This window comes from Oncorhynchus clarkii, chromosome 10, assembly GCF_045791955.1.
Source record: "Oncorhynchus clarkii lewisi isolate Uvic-CL-2024 chromosome 10, UVic_Ocla_1.0, whole genome shotgun sequence".
Classification (NCBI taxonomy): Eukaryota; Metazoa; Chordata; class Actinopteri; order Salmoniformes; family Salmonidae; genus Oncorhynchus; species Oncorhynchus clarkii.
In genome coordinates, this window is record NC_092156.1 from 37,502,002 (window position 1) to 37,528,201 (window position 26,200).

At 40.0% G+C, this 26,200-nt stretch overlaps 1 protein-coding gene across 3 annotated transcripts in view; it reads left to right on the plus strand.

Annotated features, from left to right (window-relative positions):
- The window catches only part of LOC139418425 (androgen receptor-like), a 51,165-nt gene that overhangs the window by 21,479 nt on the left and 3,486 nt on the right, over positions 1 to 26,200 (plus strand). For all 3 annotated transcript variants that reach the window (XM_071167834.1, XM_071167836.1, XM_071167835.1), the window contains 6 exons: positions 1,429 to 1,545; positions 18,083 to 18,361; positions 18,551 to 18,695; positions 23,636 to 23,766; positions 24,028 to 24,179; positions 25,437 to 26,179. In XM_071167834.1, coding sequence (XP_071023935.1) covers positions 1,429 to 1,545; positions 18,083 to 18,361; positions 18,551 to 18,695; positions 23,636 to 23,766; positions 24,028 to 24,179; positions 25,437 to 25,595 — 983 coding nt within the window. In that variant the 3' untranslated portion in view covers positions 25,596 to 26,179. The remainder of the gene's footprint in view (positions 1 to 1,428; positions 1,546 to 18,082; positions 18,362 to 18,550; positions 18,696 to 23,635; positions 23,767 to 24,027; positions 24,180 to 25,436; positions 26,180 to 26,200) is intronic.

Here is a 26,200-nt window from a genome sequence, read left to right on the forward strand (position 1 = left end):
ATTGACCATAATCTGTAATGAAAATAACAGAAAACACCAGCTATAAATTCTGTCTTCCAACTCCTACTGTAGGTATTAATTTGTTAGGTTCAGTATTTTCCTTTCACTATTGAAATGTGAGCGGAAGCCCCATAAATGCCATCAAACCATGACCTGTAAAATTACAGATTTGATTTATTCAATGTGCTACTCAAAGAGCATATCAATTGACTCTTCAACGAAAGAGCTTTTATAGTCTAAGCTCCTGCTTTTTATGATCACCACACTGGACATGACAAAACATATGACTGTTCCGGTCAGGGGTTGGAACCAAAATTATTTTCCAATCGTTTCATTCTGAACAGAACAATATTTTTTAACCACTGTTCCGACCAGCAAAATAAAGTTCTGAACTGATTCGAACCCCGAAAAAGTACCAATATTATGATTTATTTCCATTCCTTTTTATGCCTCTGAAATATATATATTTTTAAACATTTAGCATTTTACATTAAATTACTTTACAAATCAGTGTGGATAGAGGAGCTTGCTATTGAGTGGGTAAGCGATTTAATCTGCATAGGAAAGTAATTAGGAGAAAATTGTATTTCGCCGTAACAGCATGGATTAATCATAATGAAAGATACACACACACACCTTGCTGCCAGTCACAGTGTAGGGCACAAGATGCAACTGGAATTTTGAGGGTGAGGAGAGAGCGAGAGAGGATGGAGGAAGCTTGCCTTGAAGTGCTGGGCATCTTATTATGACATGCATTATCTGAATTAGGCCCACAGAATTGGAGGAACTTTGAATGTCTTTGAACTTCCGAGTTGGTTTAACATTGAACCAGAGAAAACGTTACCTAGCTAGCTAGTTAACAAGCTTCTGTATGCAGAGCTGCACTAGAATTAAAAATACATCTAACCTTTTTGTTAGTATCATTAACTAGCATTGAAAAAGTCAATCCATTCTTCTCTAATTAAACATCTAATTTCAGAATAACGTTGTCAGTAGGCTACAGTAACCTATGCTTCATAGGGGGAGGGGCAGGTAGCACACACTCACTGTAAAATATTTCCAGCTGGCAGGCAGATGCTGGAATAACTTCCAGAGCGACAGAGTGAGGGCTTTGCATAGGCGCTTTGTTGTGGGACTGGAAAGAAATGCCCGGAATGTAAAATAACGTTATTAACCGGTTCCCATGCTTTTAAAATAACAGTTCCGGAACAGTATAGATCACTTTAGTTTTTGGTTCGGGTTCTGTTCCTCAAAAAATGTTGTTATTTTCCGGTTTTCGGTTCTGTTTCCTTGAACCAGTTCCAACCATTGGTTTCTGTGGTAATCATTTATGACTTACAACCATGTTACAACCATGATGTAACTTTCCTCCTCATGCAAAATAGAATTTCGTATTCTCTTATTCTTATCTTTGTTTGTCTTTGTTAGGTAAACAGAAATATCTGTGTGCCAGCAGAAACGACTGCACCATCGATAAGCTGAGACGGAAGAACTGCCCATCATGTCGACTGAGGAAGTGTTTTGAAGCTGGGATGACCCTCGGAGGTAAATACAACTATCAAGTCAATTTATTAAGTCAATGAGAAATATAAAGTACTTAGTGATCCATCCGCCCACCCACTGATCGATTATCATGGACAAAAGTGTGTGTATGTACAAAACATTAAGAATACCTTCCTAATATTGAGTTGCAACTAGGGCTGTTATGGTGACTGTATTACCACCACACCGGCAGTCACGAGTAATGACCGCAGTCAAATTCCATCTGACCGTTTAGTAACAGTAACTAGGCTTCTCCAAGCTCTGATGCTGCTGATGGTCATTAGTAGCCTACCAAACTTGCTAACTGCCTGGTACTCAGGACTTTATTGTCCCTCTAATCACTCTGACATCAATGCAAATGTAATCAAAAATCAAATCAAACACCTCATGAGAGCCCATGAGCTCATGTTGCACAACATTTCTATAGGCTATGCAATTGTGTGAGAAAACAGAGTTTTCAAGACCTCTATTAAAAAGAGGAGGATCCAATCAGCTTTCTATAGGCTAGGTCTACTATATTTATTTCTCAACTTTCCTAATATTAAGCACACTGCTTCGCTTTACAACAGGAGTAAAGCCTACCTGGCTGGCATGAAAATGAACCATGGGAAAAGCGTCCTCCATTCGCTATTTAAGTGCATAGATGACATTAAAAAAATGCCCTGCCCCCGTTCTGAGATAGTTGCATGATAATGGTCCATTCTAAATCAAAACTAATTTCACACATATATTATTTAGTATATGTAAAGACAAGATTAAATCAATGGGTCTGATGGGTAACAATATTAGCCTATCACCCGTGAATGATATTTCACTTGAATGATGCCCAGCTTGTGTGCAATAGAGCAAGAAACAGTGCATGCTTAATTTCTGCAACTTTTTTCAAATCATAGTCCCACACCTCATGTAGCCTAGCCCATAGGCCTATATGTTTTGATAAGGTTTGTAAACACAACTAAAGTGTCCAAATAACTTCTTAAAATTAAGCACATTAATCTGCTTTAAAACCGGTGTAGAGCCTAACTGGCATACATAGGCGGCGTGTGAGTTTCAAGTATGGGGAAGAGCATTTTCACCATAAAAATGCACTTTTATAATAAGCATTACATGCATAATCGCATTTGTGGTCACTTTTGAGAATGGTGTTTTCCCGCTAATTGATTGCATTTTGGAACATTCATGCTTATAGCCTATGGTCGTGTGCATATTGCTGTGCTTACAATGTGAAGAAATAGCCTAATAGTTTATCAACAGTTTAAGATAAACGTTCTGATTTGTTGCTTCAGCCTCATTGCTTAAAAAAAGGAAACTATTTTTTTGCAAAAATAAAGAATTCCACTTTTTCTCTGATTACGATCTTGTCTCATCGCTGCAACTCCACCAACGAGCTCGGGAGAGGCGAAGGTCGAGTCATGCGTCCTCCAAAACATGACTTGCCAAGCCGCACTTCTTAACGCCCGCTCGCTTAACCCAGAAGCCAGCAGTACCAATGTAATGGAGGAAACACCATTCCACTGATGACCGAAGTCAGCCTGCAGATGCCCGGCTCGCCACAAGGAGTTGCTAGAGCGCGATGAGCTAAGTAAAACCCCCCCGGCCAAACCCGGACAACGCTGGGCTAATTGTGTGCCGCCATATTGGACTCCTGATCACAGCTGGTTGTGACACAGATTGGATTCAAACCCCATTGCAGTGTTTTAGACTGCTGCACCACTCGGGAGGCCCTGCCTCATTACTTTTTAAAGGTTATTTGATGCAAGTGGTTGTATTAATTTAGGATCTATCGCATCCCACAATTTATTTATCGCACAGAAGGACAAGGTGACCAATAGAATAAGTCAACTTTTGTACTATGGGGGATAGTAGATTGACGTAGGCTAGTGCTTTTTCTGTTCATTTAGCCTACTCATCTTGTTGGCTGACAAAAAATAAATGTGGACAGTTTTTATAACATCTTAAATATGCGCCTCGGATTTCGATAAGAAGGAAGTGCGCAGTGGAGTCCCCGATGTGTCCTGTCTTTACTTGTAGCCTTCTTCAGAGCTGAGATAGATGCCTCTGAGAAGAGCCCAATCACATGACGGACATTGGCTAATAAGAATTGCGAAATCTGAGAGAGGCATGTGAGTGAGAGGTGCTTCAGAACACGCAGCTGGGAGAAGGGAATTACAATTATTGTAATCAGCCAAAGGGCATGGCCGCTGGCTGCAAAAGGAATGGATTTTAGGGGGATGCCGCCGGGAAATTAGAGGCTTTTATCAAGTGGTGGTCAATTTGTGAATGAGTGACTGATGAAGTGTGTGCAGCCTGTACAAGAAACAAAGCAGAGCTTATGCCTTTCGTGCAACTTTTTTCAAATCATCATTAGTCGCATCATGCAGCATCATGTTTGTATCACAACTAAAGTTGCATAAATAACTCTAAATGAAGCATATAGCAGGACCTGTTTCTTTGTTAACCACTCAACACAGAATAGCCGCATGTGGACACTCCCTCAGAAATCGTTTGGAGAAAACATCCTTTCTATTTCATTCAGCTACGTTAAAATGAATAGTTCATACTATAAAATAATATAAAATAATGCCACGGAATTCTAAGCAAATCTTGTCTGCTAAATGAACTAGTATAGGCCATAGCCATATGGCATAGCCAGATCAGGGCCTAACATAAGGACAGCTCAGAGTAAGCTATTCTGTTCTTCTGAAATATATAACATTTTCTTCATGTCATGTTTCTTTCGACTTGTCTAAAATAAATAATGAACTTATTGTGATGGTGTAGGCTATATTAAATTGATTTATTAGACTTATTAAAATGTAGATGTTCCAAAGGTCTGCATCAGTGGCTTGTAGGCTATATGTGGAAGCCAGGAGATGCTAAATGTGTTTATGTTAATTAATGGCCAATTACCATGAGACTGGCAGTTATTTGCTTGACAATCATGGGATGACAAAATTTCATGACCGCCACAGCCCAGAACTGCCTCAATTTGTTGGGGCATAGACTCTACAAGGTGTCAATAGTGTTCCACAGGGATGCTGGCCCATGTTGACTCCAATGCTTCCCACAGTTGTGTCAATTTGGCTGGATGTCCTTTGGGTGGTGGACCATTCTTAATACACACTGGAAACTGTTGAGCGTGAAAAACACAGCAGCGGGGCAATTCTTGACACTCAAACTGGTGTACCTGGCACCTTCTACCATACCCCGTTAAAATGCACTTAAATATTTTATCTTGCCCATTCACCCTCTGAATGGCACACATTCACAATCCATATCTCAATTGTCTCAAGGCTTAAAAAACATTATTTAACCTGTCTCCTCCCCTTCATCTACACTGATTGAAGTGGATTTACCAAGTGACATTAATAAGGGATCATAGCTTTCACCTGGATTCACCTGTTCAGTCTATGTCGTGGAAAGAGCAGGTGTTCTTAATGTGTTGTACACTCGGTGTATATACAGCATGAGCACATTTCTCATTTTAGGGCATACAACTGAACTACAGGGTTAAACTCAGCATGGAGGATTTTTCTGCAATGCTCCCTTTCAGTCTAAGTACCTGATTTCTTGTGAATGTTGCAACCAGTACTACACATCTTAGCCAGCTCTCTTGAATCGCTGCATCACAAAGGGAAATACTACTGCTAATCAAGCCTCTGACTGTGCCACCAGGCAATTTAGACCTATTTCATTCACTTTCCCTTACAGTCACCCAGAGCTGTTTGTCGTATTAGGTCTCAAAGATGGACATGTGCTGGACAAATTTCCGTTCTTGTGTTCAATTTTCACTCCCTTCCATTTTCTCATTCTGTTAACGGTGAAAATTGCACAGAGAAGCACAAAGCTGACATGAGACATGTGAATTAAAGGAGCAGAAATGCTGGTAATTTAGCCACCAGACGCTGACAAGCCCATGGGGGAAAATGCGATGTGATGCTGTGATTGTCAGGGAAAGGCACCTCTATTCCAGTTGCAGTTAGAAAGTGCCTTCCTTCCCCTCAAGCGCTCCTCTCATAGATTTTTTATGTGCACAGGTAAGTTTGTGACAGTAATTTGAAAGCTCAGACGAGGGCTTCAAATGTGAACGATTCTTCTCTGATTACAGACTAATGCATTGGTTGAATTTGTTTTACTGCAAAATGGAAGAGACTAGTTAAGTATCATTGCAAGGAGGTTTTCTTTTGGAATGCAGAATTCCATATTACGTAATTACTCTCAAAATTGTAATTACTTCTCCAAATAGAACATTGATATGGCAGTTCATTTTACAGATCCACTGAAGCTATTTAATTTAGCAGAGGTATATTGAAATAGAAAAAGCATTGAAAATATAATCTGGGTGACATTTTCCTGCTCCTAACCTTCCCATTTGCAGCTAAAAAAAGATGTATATGGTTACAGGATAGACGTTCTATGTCGGCTGAGGCCTAGTAATCAACCCTGGGATTAAATGTGTTGTGTCTTGTAGGGTACAGTAACAGTTGAAGGCAATTACACCAACTCCTGGAATATTAGAGGTGCTTCCTGTTTCCCAATTCCCACCCTCCATTCTCTTGCTAAAAAAAAAGAATGATGATTTGAAACTTGAACCTTTTCCCAAATTCCATTTGAGCTTTAAAAGTCCTCTCTGCATTTTCCTTTGTGCATGGCAAATCCCATGTTTAGTAACATGTTTTTGAGGAGTTCAAACAGTGCATTTGGTAAGTATTCAGACCCTTTAACTTTTTCAACATTTTATTATGTTATTCTAAAATTGATAACATTTTAAAAAGTATCATCAATCTACACACAATACCCCATAATGACAAAGCGAAAAAGGTCTTTAGACATTTTTGACAAAGAAAATATTTATTTACATAAGTATTCAGACCCTTTGCTATGAGACTCGGAATTGAGTTCAGGTGCATCCTGTTTCCATTGACCCTCCATGAGATGTTTATTCAACTTGATTGGACACCTGTGGTAAATTCAATTGATTTGACCTTATTTGGAAAGGCACACACCTGTCTATATAAGGTTCCACAGTTGACGGTGCATGTCAGAAGAGCCATGAGCTCGTAGGAATTGTCCATAGAGCTCAGAGACAGGATTGTGTTGTGGCACAGATCTGGGAAACAGTACCAAAAACATTTCTGCAGCATTGAAGGTCCCCAAGAACACAGTGGCCTCCATCATTCTTAAATGGAAGAAGTTTGGAACCACCAAGACTCTTCCTAGAGTTGGCTGGTCACTCTGACAGAACTCTAGAGTTCCTCTGTGGAGATGGGAGAACCTTCCAGAAGGACAACCATCTCTGCAGCATTCCACTAATCAGACGTTTATGGTAGAGTGGCCGGGCAGAAGCCACTCCTCTGTAAAAGGCACACGACAGCCCGCTTGGAGTTTGCTAAAAGGCACCTAAAGGACTCTTAGACCATAAGAAACTAGATTCTCTGGTCTGATGAAACCAATATTAAATTATTTGGCCTGAATGCCAAGCGTCACGTCTGGAGAGACCTGAAAATAGCTGTGCAGCGACGCTCCCCATCCAACCTGACAGCTTGAAAGGATCTGCAGAGAAAATGGGAGTCCCCAAATACAGGTGTGCCAAGCTTGTAGCGACATACCCAAGAAGACTCGAGGCTGTAATTGCTTCCAAAGGTTCTTCAACCAAGTAATGATAAAGGGTCTGAATACTTATGTAAAAACCGTTTTAGCTTTGTCATTATGGGGTATTATGTGTAGATTGATTAAGGAAAACATCTATTTAATACATTTTAGAAAAGCCTGTAACGTATCAAAATGTGGGAAAAGTCAAGGGGTTTGAATACTTTCTGAATGCACCGTATACCCACTCTCGGACAAAACTTTGTGCAGGAAAGTAACAAGCAAGTGCAAAAGATTTTAACTATCTGCCAGCATACAATAGTTCCCGATTATCTTCATGAAAATGTGTAAAGATATAAACTGTACTGTTAGACAATTCAGATCATAGTAATGTTAAGACATGAAACCCGAACAATAACTACTTGCTAGCAAGCCTAAACCTAAGCCATTCCAGTTGTTAGTTACTCAAGTTTGTTTATGATACATTTAGTTTTATCGGGATCAATTCCAACTAAATTATCTTATTTTATGCATAATGTAGTTATATTTTGTGTAATGTAACATTGTTATATTTAATTCACGTACACTTGTTGGCCAAGCACAAGCTGTACTCTGTGGAAACAGATTAATATTCGCAAACCACCATACAATAAATGATTCATACCTCATTCAAACCAGGAAAAGCTCAATTTTACTATTTTTTGCTCTACCTACAAATCAGAAATAATTCCAAATACCATGTGTACATATCTTAATTAATAGATATCCTCTGCTCGTCTGAGTCATTCCATAAAGATTTGGGAAATCAGTATACTGTATATTTTTATCTTTCCTCTAAATTAGGACTAAGTTATTTGCAGAGAACTACTACTACTACTACTACTACTAACTAATGTCATGTCTTGTATGGATGCCTCTGTTTGTATTGGCATCAGTTTGAAGGGGGCGTGGATCTTAAGGGCAGCTCAACCTGACCTACTTACTATTGTATGTGTTATCCAAAGATCAGTGCCAAGATACCACAATTTTTAATATATTTGGGAATGTTTTAATTATTTTTCTTTATCTAAATTACAGAAAGGTTTACTTATTACATCTGAAATAGAATGTCATGATTTACCATCATATTAAGATTCAGCTACTGAGGCACTGTTCATTACTCAGATTGAGAAATAAATTAACAATAATACTGGGATCCAAGTGTGAACTGATTGTTCACTCTACATTTCCTTGAGCTAATTCTATTTAGGAAATGGTATTATTGAATGTCCTCCACCAAATGTATTGCCACTTTAATTTGTAGACCCCTCTGCACAATGCATTGTTGTCACGTAGCACTATGAAAAGCACTATGAAAGCATGCATAGTGCATGGGACCATCATTCATTTGTGGTCATGATAAGCTAGCTATAAAGATGGAGTCACTGGGCCACTCTGCACTGACAGATATTAAAGGTATATATTTTTTATTTTGGTCAAAGTTCTGCAGGTACATGTGTGCAACTGTTCTAGAAGAGATCATTGGTGACCCCATAATTCAGGTGATTCATTCTGCACCATCAGGATTTAACTTCCAGGTTACCTGGATGTTAATTGCATACACCTGTATGGTTTCCTTTTAGATAATAATGACTGTATCTCTGTAAAGCCAGATGGAACTTTTCAACATAATGATCTTACCAAAAGGAATGTTTTTTTTGACTATTTTCTACATTGCAGAATAATAGTGAAGACATCAAAACGATGAAATAACACATATGGAATCATGTGGTAACCAAAAAAGTGTTAAACAAATCAGCACACAGTATATTTTATATCTGAGATTCTTCAAACCTTTGCCTTGATGACAGCTTTGCACCGTCTTGGCATTCTCTCAACCAGCGTCACCTGGAATGCTTTTCCAGCAGTCTTGAAGGAGTTCCCACATATGCTGAGCACTTATTGGCTGCTTTTCCTTCACTCTGTGGTCCGACTCATCCCAAACCATCTCAATTTGGTTGAGGTCGGGGGATTGTGGAGGCCAAGTCATCTGATGCAGCACTCCATCATTGTCCTTCTTGATAAAATAGCCCTTACACAGCCTGAAGGTGTGTTGGGTCATTGTCCTGTTGAAAAACAAAGGATAGTCCCACTAAGCCCAAACCAGATGGGATGGTGTATCACTGCAGAATGCTGTGGTAGCCTTGTTGGTTAAGTGTGCCTTGAATTCTAAATAAATCAAAGACAGTGTCACGAGCAAAGCACCCCCACACCATCACACCTCCTCCTCCATGCTTTTACGGTGGGAAATACACATGAGGAGGTCATCCGTTTACAAACACCGCGTCTCAGAAAGACTCGACGGTTGGAACCATAAATCTACAATTTGGACTCCAGACCAAATGACAAATTCCGACTGGTCTATTGTCCATTGCTCGTGTTTCTTGGCCCAAACAAGTATTTTCTTCTTATTGGTGTCCTTTAGTAGTGGTTTCTTTGCAGCAATTTGACCATGAAGACCTGATTCATACAGTCTCCTCTGAACAGTTGATGTTGAGATGTTTCTGTTACTTGAACTCTGTGAAGGATTTATTTGGGCTGCAATTTCTGAGGCTGGTAACTCTAATGAACTTATCCTCTGCTGCAGAGGTAACTCTGGGTCTTCCTTTCCTGTGGCGGTCCACATTAGAGACAGTTTCATCATAGCACTTGTTTTTGTGACTACACTTGAAGAAACTTTAAGTTCTTCAAATGTTCCCGGATTGACTGACCTTCATATCTTAAAGTAATGATGGACTGTTGTTTCTCTTTGCTTATTTGAGCTGTTCTTGCCATAATATGGACTTGGTCTTTTACCAAATAGGGCTACCACCCCTACCTTGTCACAACACAACTGATTGGCTCAAATGCATTAAGAAGGAAAGAAATTCCACAAAATAACTTTTAGGAAGGCACACCTGTTAATTGAAATGCATTCGAGGTGACTACCTCATGAAGCTGTCATCAAGGAAAAGGGTGGCTATTTGAATTTGGAATTTCAAATATAAAATATATATATTGATTTGTTTAACACGTTTTTGGTTACTACATGATTCCATATGTGTTATTTCATAGTTTTGATGTCTACACTATTATTCTGCAATGTAGAAAATAGTCAAATAAAGAAATACCCTTGACTGAGTAGGTGTTCTAAAACCTTTGACCGGTAGTGTATATGTTTTATTGTCACATACAGGAGTTCCAGTGTGCAGGAAATGCTTTCACTCACCATTTAGAATTTTACATGTTGTTTTTCCTCTTTGCACTATACCCCCCCGGTAAACGACTTTTCCAAAAACAGCATAACACATTACAAAGTAAATTATAGCAATCCTCACGCTAAAACATTGAAATAATTTGTTTGCTGTGTTGAAGTACATCCATGCTAATACTGTAACAATACAGTAAATGATTGCTACATTTGTAAGCTGCTAATATTGTCATCAAGGTGTATCCCTGTGACATGGTGTGCCCACTGTCTCTGTCTGACCTTACCAAATGGCCTGCTCTGCCCACTGTTGCCATGGTCATTGATCCGCTAGCCAAGGTTCCAGCCTCCCTCTCACATTGCTCACCTAGTTACAGTTGAAGTTTACATACACCTTAGCCAAATACATTTAAACTCATTGCCTTTTAAATAGTTTAACTTGGGTCAAATATTTCGGGTAGCCTTTCTCACAAGCTTCCCACAATAAGTTGGGTGAATTTTGGCCCATTCCTCCCGACAGAGCTGGTGTAACTGAGTTAGGTTTGTAGGCATCCTTGCTCGTACACGCTTTTTCAGTTGTTGGAAAAATGACTTGTGTCATGCACAAAGTAGATGTCCTAACCGACTTGCCAAAACTATAGTTTGTTAACAAGACATTTGTGGAGTGATTGAAAAACGAGTTTTAATGACTCCAACCTGTATGTAGGTAAACTTCCGACTTCAACTGTATCTTCCACAACTGGTATGTTTTTTTAAATTGGTGGAACATTTGGCTCTAATTGCATCCATGTGTAGTCTTTTAAGCATTTGGAACAATTCTGGTAATATTCAAGATACATTTATTCCTGTCCTGTGGCTGGGTTTCTATGCATGGCTTGGCTAGATTATGATTAAACATTGCTCAAGTATTGGCAGTACATGATATGTTTTGGGGATCAATATGTCATGATTTCTCCACCTTACTTCCAATAATGTATTTAATGTGAATAGGCTCTGAGAAGGTTTTAAACAGGTGTTCACATGCATGTCATTACTGGATGGGTCTATTCTGGGCCTGGGCTCATAAAAGCGGTATGCCAAGCTAGAACTGAAATTGTTCTCAGAGCCTTGACCCAGTGGTGATAATGATGGCCAAGCCCGTTGAGGCACACACTGAGCAATATTATAATTGTTGCTAATTTATTCTAATTCATGACAAATGTGTCTAATACTGTTATTATTATTACTGTGCACGTTTTAAGCATAACGCCCCAAGTTAATGCCACAAACACAAAGCCTGAGAAGATGAAGCCTCAAGTTCTCATGATTGTATCCAGGTTAGAGCTACTATGCATGCGCCACATGTTGAGGGACATCAATAGTCCTTCCTTCAGGGGCTTCTTAAGCCTGGGATCTGTGGAGAAGCAGAGTGAAGATCCCATTTATAAGCAAATCCCTTATCCTGAACTAAACTTCTGACCCGAGAAGTAACTATGCACAGGAAAACTATTCTCACCTTAGACTTCAACAAAACTTTGTAAAAGCAGCGAGAATGTATCCTACCACTCAGTTAGAGTATTTGAAATGCCTATAGGTTATTGATCAGATAGTTAGGAAGCAACTATTTGCATTTCTCTGTCACTCACACTCCTACACAGGTGCCAAGCATATAGAGGCAGCTGAAATAACAGTGTGAACCTAGAGCTCAGCAACTTCAGAGTGGTGGTGTTATCTGGCAGAAATAATTAGATTGAGTGAATGGTGGGTTATATACTTGTCTAGTCTGTGACTGTAGTCATAGGATTGTTGGTTAGGGCACAGATTGTTTGTGATAATTATTTCACTCGGATTGACTTAGTTAGGGCAGGAGTTGTATCCCGTCAGTAGGCTACAATTCAAAGACCTGTTCAGTTTCTCAGTGGAGGGCATCAACAGTTAAACATCTGCCAGAAGCTGAAAGGAAAGCCTGCCATCTCCATCCTCCCTGGTATATAAAGTTGTAGTTTTATTGTTAGTTAAGAAATAATATTTAGATACGTTGCCTAACCCATCTGTATCTTTAGCAGTTCACTTCGGATTGTATCCAAATGACTCACAGTTTAGGTGCTTGTTGTTGATTGTGGGTACACTACTGTACCGTATGCATACACAAATTATTGCGCCAATTAAAGCAGAGTTCTGTACATCAGAGAGAGGTCTTCATTTTATTCAACATGATTTAGGACAAGAACATAACATTATTAGATTTTGATGAGTAAGAGATACAATGGCCTTTCATTTATCCCATGCTTCTCTAACAGATGAGGCCCATCTGGTCAAATGTATTTTTAATGGGATTGTATTTTGGCAGTACCTATTAGAAGACCACGCTGTTCTAGCCTGTTAGTCTCTTACTCTATTCCTGTTGTATTGCACAAAATGATTGCAAAACTGGAATTGTTGTTTACATGGAAACATTCTCCACTTCCATAGTAACCTGAAATGAGATTAGATAATGGCAGATGTTTAAGATCAGAATGTGGAACGTAAACAACTAATAATCCAGACCTTAATTTTCACATTTCAGATAAGAATGCTGTTTTGCCACAGAACCTTCCGGATACTAGCTTTGTTGGATCAAGGCCCTGAATTGAAATGGACCATAACCTCATCGCAGCTGCAGTACCACAGTACTGAGAATAACGTCACTCACATTTAAGGAATTCTAAGCTCTCTTATATCATAATTAAACTAAAAAGTAGGCTTTTCACTATAGCTTACAGTGTGACATATCTTATTACAGTCTCCCCTGTCAAGAGTATGCTCTCCCTTGGTACGTCGTACTTTGTTATGTTTAAACTTGAATTATTCTCATGTTTTCCCTTCCTCTACCACAGGTGATTCTTGAACCTGAATTTCTTTAAAGTTCAAATCCGCATTAGGGGAAACAGGACCTCTGTTCACCTCCAGTGTATTTATTTTTAATGAAACAGAGAGGAGCCTCCAGCAGTGTGAAGAGTATTAGGGCTAAGCAGAAAATAAATAAATGCTGATGCACTTAGATTATATATTTTTTTGTATGGATAATACTTAAAAATATCAACATTTCAAGAATCAAGTCGAATAAAATTGAATAAAATTGCAGTAATATTTCAAGATTTGGTTTATTGCATGCTTCCCTGGCTCCCTGTTGCTGTGTGCCACCATTGAGTTAGATGACCTGGTGAAACTATATTTTAGAATTGGCTTTAGTAACAAGGAAATCCTTGCTCTTTTAACACAATATTACCATATTATTATAAGTATTAGGATCTTGAAGATGTTGTGCTGCATATTTGGTCTGTTCAGAAGGAGGAACCACACGGATTTGGATGAGGTATTGGCCAAAGTGAAATCAACAGAATTGAACAGATACATATTAGGAATTTAATCATTCCTCCTCCTCAGACCTGACACCTCACCTAGTCAAGTTTTAACCCTGCAATAGTCAAGTGTCACCCCTGCTCCTCTTCAACCCTCACCCTCCCCTAGTCAAATATCAACCCTGCACTAGTCAAGTGTCACCCCTCAAACTCAACCCTCACGTCTCCCTTCAGGGCCAGCTCTAGCCTTTTCGGGGCCCTAAGTGAGATTTGGTTGGAACCCAAAACGTTTTAAAGTTCATTTCCTGCAATTCTACACATTTTGCCATGGGGTGGAGAGAAATTGTTGAAGTTTTAAAACTAGTGGCCACTTATGTCGTTTATGCCTGGAGCTGGCCCTACCTCCCCTAGTCAAGTATCAATTCTGCACTCTCCTCCTCAACCCTCACCCCTGCATTTGTCAGGTATCACCCCTCTGCGTCATCTCTCTCATCTGTGCATCAGTCTGTTCTCTCCCTTGCATTACACCACATTCTTTCTTTCTTTTTAAGTTATACTGAACAAAAATATAAATGCAACATGTAATGTGTTGGTCCCATGTTTCATGAGCTGAAAAAAAGATCCAGAGATGTTCCATACGGACAAAAAGCTTATTTCTCTAAAATGTTGTACATAACTTTGTTTACATCCCTGTTAGTGAGCATTTCTCCTTTGCCAAGATAATTCATCCACCTGACAGGTGTGGCATATAAAGAAGATGATTAAACAGCATGATCATTACACAGGTGCACCGTGTGCAGGGGACAATACAAGGCCACTCTAAAATGTGCAGTTTTGTCATACAACGCAATGCCACAGATGTCTCAAGTTTTGAAAGAGCGTGCAATTGGCATGCTGACTGCAGGAATGTCCACCAGAGCTGTTGCCAGATAATTGAATGTTCATTTCTCTACCATAACCCTCCTACAACGTCGTTTTAGAGAATTTGGCAGTACGTCCAACCGGCCTCACAACCTCAGAGCACGTGTAACCACGCCAGCCCAGAACCTCCACGTCCAGCTTCTTCAACTACGGGATCGTCTGAGACCAGCCACCCAGACAGCTGATGAAACTAAGGAGTACTTCTGTCTGCAATAAAGCCCCTTTGTGGGAATTATTTTTTTTCTTTTTTCTTTTTTCTGATTGGCTGGGGCTGGCTCCCAAGTGGGTGGGCCTCTGCACTCCCAGGACCACCCATGACTGCCCAGTCATGTGAAATCTATATATAAGGGCCTACTGAATTTATTTTCAATTGACTGACTCCCTTATAAGGGAAAGGGGGTATCTAGTCAGTTGTACAACTAAATGCATTCAACTGAAGTGTGTCTTCCGCATTTAACCCAATCCCTCTGAATCATAAAGGTGCAGGGGGCTGCCATAATTGACATTTTTTATGAACTGTAACTCAGTAAAATCGTTGACATTGTTACATGTTGTGTTTATATTTTTGTTCAGTGTACAATGAGCATGTCTCTTTGGCCAAAATACATGTCATGTCAAGCAATTACAAATCAAATGTCATTGGTCACATAAACATATTTAGCAGATTTATGGCATGTGTAGCGACAATATCTTAGGAAAATTATATATTTAGATATAAAAACTTCCCTTTCTAGCTAGCTATGTTATTTTATTTACAGGCTAGCTAGCACGTAAATTAGATGGGGTAGGTCTAGTTACAAAGCAGGATCAATGAGTTATAGCCAATTCATTTGCTTACATTTAGGAAATATGTTTGAAATGGTCATGGATACCTTTAAATTATTAAACCAACCCATGTTGTTATTTAGCGATATTAAGCTATGGTGGTGTACCACAATAGGTTGTGGATTGTAATAGGTTGGCCCAGATCCAGAAAGTGGAGTTGTTGTGTTTGCATGCAGCCACTCAAGAACATGTACTGGCTTCTTGGTAAACAACTCCAATGTAGATTTGGCCTTGTGTTGTAGGTTATTGGCCTGCTGAAAGGTGAATTCCTCTCCCAGTGTCTATTATAAAGCAGACTGAAGCAGGTTTTTCTCTAGGATTTTGCGTGTGCTTAGCTCCATCTGGTTTATTTTTTATCCTGAAAAAACTCCCCAGTATTTGCCGATGTCAAGCATACCCATACCATGATGCAGCCACCACCATGCTTGAAAATAAGGAGGCAGTTACTCAGTGATGTGTTGGATTTGCCCCAAACATTAGGCCAAATATTTTGTTCCTTTGCCATGTTTTTTTTGCAGTATTACTTTAGTGCCTTGTTGCATACAAGATGCATGGTTTTTATTTTGTATATTTGTATTTTTCTTTTCCATGTCATTTAAGCCATTTTTGTGTTAGTCAATACAATGTTGTTGATCCATCCTCAGTTTTCTCCCATCACTGCATTTGAACTCTGTAACTATTTTACAGGTAATATCCCTGAGCAGTGTCATTCCTGTCCTGCAGCTCAGTTCAGAAGGACAACTGTATCTTTGATGCATCTGGGTGGTTTATAACATAATCCAAAGCATACTTTTTAGAGATATTTAATGTCTGATCCCTGCCCTTCTTTATGAGGCTTTCGAAAAGCTCGCTGGACTTTGTAGTTTAATTTGTGCTTGAAATGCAATACTTGACTGAGGGACCTTACAGATGTTGTACATTTGAAGTCGGAAGTTTACATACACTTAGGTTGGAGTCATTAGAACTCATTTTTCAACCACTCCACAAATGTCTTGTTAACAAACTATAGTTTTGGCAAGTCGGTTATGACATCTACTTTGTGCTTGACACAAGTCATTTTTCAAACAATTGTTTACAGACAGATTATTTCACTTATAATTCACTGTATCACAATTCCAGTGGGTCAGAAGTTTACATACACTAAGTTGACTGTGCCTTTAAACAGCTTCGAAAATTCCAGAAAATGTCATGGCTTTAGAAACTTCTGATAGGCTAATTGACATCATTTGAGTCAATTGGAGGTGTACCTGTTGATGTATTTCAAGGCCTACCTTCAAACTCAGTGCCTCTTTACTTGACATCATGGGAAAATCAAAAGAAATCAGCCAAGACCTAAGAAAATAAATTGTAGACCTCCACAAGTCTGGTTCACCCTTGGGAGCAATTTCCAAACGCCTGAAGGTACCACGGTCATCTGTACAAACAATAGTATGCAAGTATAAACACCATGGGACCACGCAGCCGTCATACCGCTCAGGAAGGAGATGCATTCTGTCTCCTAGAGATGAACATACTTTGGTGCGAAACGTGCAAATCAATCCCAGAACAGCAGCAAAGGACCTTGTGAAGATGCTGGAGGAAACAGGTACAAAAAGTATCTATATCCACAGTAAAACGAGTCCTATATTGACATACCCCGAAAGGCCTCAGCAAGGAAGAAGGCACTGCTCCAAAACCGCCATAAAAAAAGCCAGACTAAGGTTTTCAACTGCACATGGGGACAAAGATCGTACTTTCTGGAGAAATGTCCTCTGGTCTGATGGCCATAATGACCATCGTTATGTTTTGAGAAAAAAGGGGGAGGCTTGCAAGCCAAAGAACACCATCCCAACCGTGAAGCACGGGGGTGGCAGCATCATGTTGTGGGGGTGTTTTGCTGCAGGGGGGCCTGGTGCACTTCACAAAATATATGGCGTCATAAGGAAGGAAAATTACGTGGATATATTGAAGCAACATCTCAAGACAAGTTAAAGCTTGGTCGCAAATGGGTCTTCCAAATGGACAATGACCCCAAGCATACTTCCAAAGTTGTGGCAAAATTGCTTAAGGACACAAAACAAAGTCAAGGTATTGGAGTGGCTATCGCAAAGCCTTGACCCCAATCCCATAGAAAATATGTGGGCAGAACTGAAAAAAAGTGTGCGAGCAAGGAGGCCTACAAACCTGACTCAGTTGCACCAGCTCTGTCAGGAGGAATTGGCCAATATCCACACAACTTATTGTGGGACGCTTGTGGAAGGCTACCCGAAACGTTCGTTTGACCCAAGTTAAACAATTTAAAGGCAATGCTACCAAATACTAATTGAGTGTATGTCAACTTCTGACCCACTGGGAATGTGATGAAAGATATAAAAGCTGAAATAAATAATTCTCTCAACTATTCTTCTGACATTTCACATTCTTAAAATAAAGTGGCTATCCTAACTGACCTAAGACAGATAATTTTTACTCTGATTAAATGTCAGGAATTGTGAAAAACTGAGTTTAAATGTATTTGACTAAGGTGTATGTAAACTTCTGACTTCAACTGTATATTGCTAATTTCCCTCACAATCTGAACTGTTGTATCATGCATTTGGCAATTGTTAACAGCTACATTAGATATTACACTATTCTTCTACCATTACTCATCCACGTTCCATTTCTTGACCATATGTAGCACGTAAACTGAAGAAGATTGGACAGCTGAAGAGCCCGGAGGAGGATCTGCCTACCCAAGGCCCCACTGATGCCATCCAGTGTGTCTCTCCCCAGTCCGGCCTGACCTTCCATTCCCAGCTGGTGTTCCTCAACATCTTGGAGTCCATCGAGCCAGAGGTGGTTAATGCGGGACATGACCATTGCCAGCCGGACTCAGCTGCAGTGCTGCTCACCAGCCTCAACGAACTTGGGGAGCGCCAACTGGTCAAAGTGGTCAAGTGGGCCAAAGGCATGCCAGGTACAGTACTGGAATAGAAGAATCATACAAAACATATTTCCATGTGGTCCTTGAAGATGTCATAATTTAATTTATAACAAGTTTGCAATGGCTTTGCAGCAATTTGCAGGTAGTGAAGGCATTAAGAATTCATCAGAGAAATGTTTTGATAATAATCCATTTCCATGTGGTTTTTCGTTTTCTTCTCAGGTTTTCGGAATCTGCATGTGGATGACCAGATGACAGTAATCCAGCATTCATGGATGGGAGTGATGGTGTTCGGCTTGGGATGGAGGTCCTACAAAAATGTCAATGCCAGAATGCTCTACTTCGCCCCAGACCTTGTTTTCAATGAGTATGTGCAGCTATGTGATACTGAATTCAATTATTTCTGTGATATTATCTTATTACCCCCAGGGCCACAACTCAGTGTTGTCCCATTATGTTGGTGGAAATTTCCTCCAGTGGCTTCTGTCTGTCATAAGTACGGCAGATGCCAATTTTGTTCCTTCTATGTCTGTCTTGCTCCTTGTCCCTGTCGCTCTCATTTTCTCTCGCTCTTTCTCTCTCTCTACTTGCCTCTCGCTTTCTCTGTCTCTCTCTCACCGATATGTCTAGAATTCCATGTGCACACGGGCTTACAAGCCTGGCTTTCAGTAACATTTATATTTAATTTCCTTATTTGGTGTTCTTTAGTCACATGATAAGTCCTGAGGAAGATTCAATTTTTTCAGCATTACATCACCTATGGTGCAGGTTTTAAGAGAAGTAGTGATATTTAGTTCAAATCTGAATATTACGGAGTACGCAAGTATCATAAGTGACTAAGGTAGTTCAATGGTATTTAAAGTGACATTACTGGGGTTGCATAATTCTGGGAACTTTCAATAAATTCTCTAGTTTTCCCAAAATCAAGGTTGTAGGATTCCCAGAATTAGGAGGGAATAAGCAGGAAATCGGGAACCCTCCAACCAGGATTTCTGGAAAACCAGGGCATTTATTGAAAGTTCCCGGGATTTTGCCACAATAGCCATTACTGAGGTGCAGTGCAGAACATTGTGGAGATATTATTACCCTGCCATGAGGTAAATTAAATATTTTGTTATTGCTTACATACTGTAAATGTTACAACTAAAGCACCCTTATTATCATTAGCTAGGTTTCCATCCTATTGGTGACAGATTTTCATTCATATATTCTAAAATCCGCATTAAAATCAATATACACATTTTCCCAGCAGAGATGTGTTTCCATCAGATTGACTTGTTGCAGATTAAAGTCTGTCTGTGCGTGATGACGTAGTGCACATAAAAATACGTTTTGCGGTTAAATCCCATGTACCAAATAAAAAATACCAACACATTTTCAACTCTATTCATGGTTTTCTCACAAAAATGTTTGTATTATATAGTGTGTGCCCATTATGTTATTGGCACGTGCACTCTAATCAATATCTTACATGAGATTATTATGGACAAAAGAGTGAGATTATTTTTATTTGTCAAATGGCAGCCAAGCGTTGATGGTCATGACTCCCAAGTTTACTTTGATATGATGTTATTATATCAATATTTGCGCATTAAAGCATTTCCACCGACATTTATCGCATAATTAATTTTACCGACACAAAAAGATCCCACCTTGTCTAGCGTAATTGAGTTTTGTTGACATTTGGAAAGTTTACCAAAGAATGTTCTGTTTCCATCAGGCCTGTCATGACATTTTTTATCCAATATGTACTTTACTCACAATAAAAGGTTGGATAGAAACCTGGTTAGTGATCCATGTAGCATATATTATATATTAAGTATATTAGAGTCTATTCCTGTGAACTATGTCTGTAAATTATTTATACATTAGATGTACAATGTCATCATAGAAAATCATGTAATCAGGTCACATTTTCAGTTTGTTTGAAAATAATCCTGGGCAGCATTCAGTACCAATCACTGTGATCCTGTATTATCAGACCACACTCAACCCAGCAGGCAAAACTAGTTGAAATGACATCATTACAAACAGATTTCATCCAGCTTTGCCCGCTGGGCAGTAGGTCAAAGGTGACATATGAGCATATAACTATGGTCATAAAGAGGGAGGATTACAATTGTAATCATTGCAACAGTTTCACATAAAGGTCTCACTCTCTTACCCTCTCATCTATTTGCCCCCTCTATCTATATCTCTCACAACAACACGCTCACAGATTATCCCTCTCTTAATATATTCCCGATAAACTCCCCAACCCCGCTCTGATTTTTCATTGGCTAATTCTCTTTATACTGTATCTCACCCTGACCCTCACTGCCCCACTCCCTCCTCTCTTCCAATAATGGTGCTGGATGGGATGGTTTTACAAGCTCCTAACTAACTGTGCAATTTTTTTATATTTTTTTTCGCATTGTTAATAATTCATTTTGTACATAATGTTGCTTCTACCGTCTCTTATGACCGAAAAGAGCTTCTGGACATCAGAACAGTGATTACTCACCTCGATCTGGACGAAGATTTTTCTTTATTCAGTCCGAACGCAAAGGATATACTGCTTTGTCGTTCCTTGTAAGAATTTGCAGACAAGTAGTTAAACCACCTCTACCCTACGTATTATTTGCCAACGTGCAATCATTGGAAAACAAACTGGATTATCTACGATTAAGGCTATCCTACCAACGGGACATTCAAAACTGTAATATCTTATGTTTCACCGAGACGCGGCTGGCGATGACACGGATAATATAGAGCTGGCTGGCTGCTCCTTGCATCGTCAGGACAGAGCAGCTACGTCTGGTGAGACGAGTGGTGAGGGGTGTGTCTATTTGCCAATAACTGCTGGTGCGTGATGTCTAGTATTAAAGAAGTCTCGAGGTATTGCTCGCCTGAGGTAGAATACCTCATGATAAGCTGTAGACCACACTATCTACCAAGAGAGTTCTTATCTATGTTATTCGTAGCCGTCTATTTACCATCACAAACCGATGCTGGCACTAAGACCGCATTCAATGAGCTGTATTAAGATCATAAGCAAACCAGAAAATGCTCATCCAGAAACAGCGCTCCTAGTGGCCGGGGACTTGCAGGCAAACATAAATCTGTTTTACATCATTTCTGCCAGCATTTCACATGTGCAACCATAAGAAGAAAAAAAACTCTAGACCACCTTTACTCCACACATGGAGATGCATACAAAGCTCTCCCCGCCCTCCATTTGGCAAATCTGACAATAAGTCTATTCTACTGATTACTGCTTACAAGCTAAAACTAAAGCAGGAAGTACCAGTGACTCGCTCAATACGGAAGTGGTTAGAAGTGGTTAGATGACACGGAAGTGGTTAGATGACATGGATGCTACGCTACAGGACTATAGCTGCCGTTTCAAGGAGCGGGACACTAATCCAGATGCTTATATGGCATCCCGCTATGCCCTCAGACGAACCATCAAACAGGCAAAGCATCAACACAGGACTAATATTTAATCCTACTACACTGGCTCTGATGCTCATCGGATGTGGCAGGGCTTAAAAAACAATTACAGACTACAAAGGGAAACCCAGCTGCGAGCTGCCCAGTGACGCAAGCCTACCAGACGAGCTAAATGCCTTTTATGCTAGCTTCGAGGCAAGTAACACTGAAGCATGCATGAGAGCACCAGCTGTTCCGGACGACTGTGTGATCATGCTCTCCGTAGCCGATGTGAGAAAGACCTTTAAACAGGTCAACATTCACAAAGCAGCGAGGCTAGACGGATTACCAGGATGTGTACTCAAAGCAGGCACGGACCAACTGGCAAGTGTCTTCACTGACATTTTCAACCTCTCTGAGTCTTTAATACCTACATGTTTCAAACAGACCAACATAGTCCCTGTGACTAAGAAAGCGAAGGTAACCTGCTTAAATGATTACCGCCCCGTAGCACTCACATTGGTAGCCATGAAGTGCTTTGAAAGGCTGGTCATGGCTCACATCAACACCATCATGCCCTTTCCCACCTGGACAAAAGGAACACCTATGTGAGAATGCTGTTCATTGACTACAGCTCAGCGTTCAACACCATAGTGCCCACAAAGCTCATCACTAAGCTAAGGACCCTGGGACTAAACACCTCCTACTGCAACTGGATCCTGGACTTCCTGACGGGCCGCCCCCAGGTGGTAAGGGTAGGCAACAACACATTTGCCACGCTGATCCTCAACACTGGGGCCCCTCAGGGGTGCCTGCTTAGTCTCCTCCTGTACTCCCTGTTCACCCATGACTGCGTGGCCAAGCATGACTCCAACACCATCATTAAGTTTGCTGAGGACACAACAGTGTTAGGCCTGATCACTGACAACAATGAGACAGCTTATAGGGAGGAGGTCAGAGACCTGGCAGTGTGGTGCCAGGACAACAACCTCTCCCTCAAGACAAAGGGCAAGACAAAGGATCTGATCATGGACTATAGGAAAAGGAGGGCCACACACACCCCCATTAACATCAAAGGGACTGAAGTGGTGTGGGTCGAGAGTTTCAAGTTCCTTAGTGTCTACATCACCAACAAACTATCATGGTCCAAACACACCAAGACAGTTGTGAACAGGGAACGACACCTTTCCCCTCTCAGGAGACTGAAAAGATTTGGCATGGCTCCCCAGATCCTCAAAAGGTTCTACAGCTGCACCATCGAGAGCATCCTGACCGGTTGCAACAACGCCTGGTATGGCAACTGCTCGGCATCTGACCGTAAGGTGCTACAGAGGGTAGTGCATATGGTCCAGTACATCACTTGGGCCAAGCTTCCTGACATCCAGGACCTATATACTAGGCAGTGTCAGAGGAAGGCCCAACAAATTGTCAAAGACTCCAGTCACCCAAGTCATGGACTGTTCTCTCTGCTTCCGCATGGTAAGCAGTACCAGAGTGCCAAGTCTAGGACCAAAAGGCTCCTTAACAGCTTCTACCCCCAAGCCATTAGACTGCTGAACAATTAATCAAATGGCCAGTCTGACTATTTACATTGACCCCCCCCCCCCCCCCCCCCCCCCTTTATTGTCTTTGCATAGTCACTTTACAAATTACCGCGACTAACCTGTACACCCGCGCACATACCCTCTGTATATAGCCTCGTTATGTAATTTTTATTATTTATTATTATTTGTATTTTTTTTTTACTTTATTTTATTTAGTAAATCTTTTCATAACTATTTATTGAACTGCATTGTTGGTTAAGGGCTTGTAAGTAAGCATTTCATGGTACACCTGTTGTATTCGGCACATGTGACAAATACAATTTGATTTGATATGATTCTCTCTCATCCCCAGCCATCGGATGCACATCTCCAGCATGTTCGAGCACTGTATACGGATGAGACACCTCTCCCAGCAGTTTGTCCTGCTGCAAGTCACTCAGGAAGAGTTCCTCTGCATGAAGGCCCTGCTCCTCTTCAGCATCAGTGAGTGTTGCTGCCCAGCCCAATGTTGACAGTTCCATTAAAATAATGTAGAGAGTCTCACATGGTGTATTTCCTTTTTCATTAAATTGATTTGCAAGCGATGTCCTAGTGTAAGCCATTTTCATAATACTGTCGAAATGATCCAGTACAATCAGAGAAAGCTTTGATTTATAAAACCAAACAGTGTATTATCAATAGTTGAGCAACAGAAATGCAATATTGTGGACAAAACAACAATAATTTTGCTTGTCTCCTTCGCAGTTCCAGTCGATGGTCTTAAGAGTCAGAAGTACTTTGATGAATTGCGGCTGACCTACATCAATGAACTTGATCGTGTCATTAACTATGGAAGGAAGTCCAACTGCTCTCAGAGGTTCTATCAGCTCACCCGCCTCATGGATTCCCTCCAACCGGTGAGAGACAATGTGCATCCTCAATAACTTTATTTTATATATTCTGTTATCTTAGAGTATATCAAGCTAAGAGCCTTAATGACAATCTTAAATTACAGTACCAAGATTTAATTACATATTTTATCTAAGTGATAAAAGTCTAACTTTGTCATGTTTAACTAAACAAAAACTGAGAATGTGACAGAATTGTAATGGAGTGGGTAACAGGTGTGCTATCTCACCTTATTCGCTGAGTGCTCTGCCATATACGACAATGACTTCAAATGAAATCCCAAGTTCAAGAACATTGGGAAACGACGGCATTCCTCTTTTTTGAGACCTCATTTCACGTTGTCGGCAGTTATGCCTTCATCAGAGCATCAAGAGATGTGCCAAAGCCATCGTTCTTTACGCAAGTGCCTAGGTGATAATTACAAATGCCCGTACCTGTGTGAGGGCAGTGCATAGTGGTATTCAAAACATTAGTCAACAAACAATTGTTACAATATATATAGAAATACATATACAAATATACAGCACAAATACACAGATCAGCACAATAAACTCAACAAATAGCATTTAGGTATTCATGATGATGTAGGAAATTTGAGATATTTTCTTGCAATTAATTACTTCTTAGTGCACAATAATAGATGCTTTGGGGTATAAAAAATGAACGTCTGGATAGAAAGATTGCGACTGAATGTAGGAGAATATACATGAGCATACAAATGACAGCTTGGCCATATAGTCTACAAGAATAATCTGAATGAGAACTCATTGTTTAGAATAGGGTTTCCCAAACTTGTTCAATCACAATCTTTCTATCCAGATGTTTATTTTCCATACCCCAATGCATCTATTTTTGTAAGCTTTATTGTGCATTAGGAAGTAACTAATTGCGCCAACATATCTCAAATTTCCTACGTCATCATGAATACCTAAATGCTATTTGTCGAGTTTATTGTGCTGATCTGTGTATTTGTATATGTATTTGTATATATAGTAACAATTGCTTGAATACCACTATGTACCACCCTCAAACAGGCAATTGTAATTATCACTTATGCATTTGCATAAAAACGATGGCTTTGGCACGTCTCTTGATGCTCTGATGAAGGCGCAACTGCCGAAATACATTAGCCTGCCCGGACAAAATTATAAAGGTGAAATGAGGTGACGTCTTAAACATTTTGGAGTGGCGCCGTTTCCAAATGTTAATTTGAAGTGACAGAATTGTAACTGTGTATTGTCTCTGTCCATCTCTCCAACAACCAGATCGTGAGGAAACTCCAGCAGTTTACATTTGATCTGTTTATCCAGGCCCAGTCTCTGCCCACCAAGGTCAGCTTTCCAGAGATGATTGCCGAGATAATCTCAGTGCATGTGCCAAAGATCCTGGCAGGCTTGGCCAAACCAATCCTTTTCCACAAGTAGCAAGTAGCAGGATTTGCCATCATCCTGAGAATATCTGATCCGATCCAAGCTGACTCTATAACCCTACGGCTCTGTAGGTTTTCCCTGCCATTGTTTTCTCTCTCTCAGCTCCTTTTCTTTTTTATCGAATAGCTCAACGTACCATTTTTAAATCATTACATCATTACGGTAGTTTTGCTGCTTATCAGACATAATTGAGATCATTTTCTCAAATAGGCAGCAAGGTTTTAGCATTTTTCTCAAGAGTTGCAAGGTGCCACCTTGTTGACGGCCCTATCTGTCCTGTATTTCAAGAACAAATATCACACAAGACCAGTGGGGTTACATCAAATGTAAGAAACAGAAGAATACCATTCATTGACTGAATGAAAATAAAACTAATAAAACTAAATAATAAAACTAACAAATGCAGAAATTGTTAAACATATCTATGCATATCTTTACTTTTGGAACTTTCATGAGATTGTGCTATGTTCATTTGAAAAACAACTACCGAAGGGAATGTGGAATTAGTCGTTTACAGCATACTCACATGCATACACAATAGTCTATCTGTATTTACTAGCTAAATTGCATAAATATATGTATAAACATATATATATATA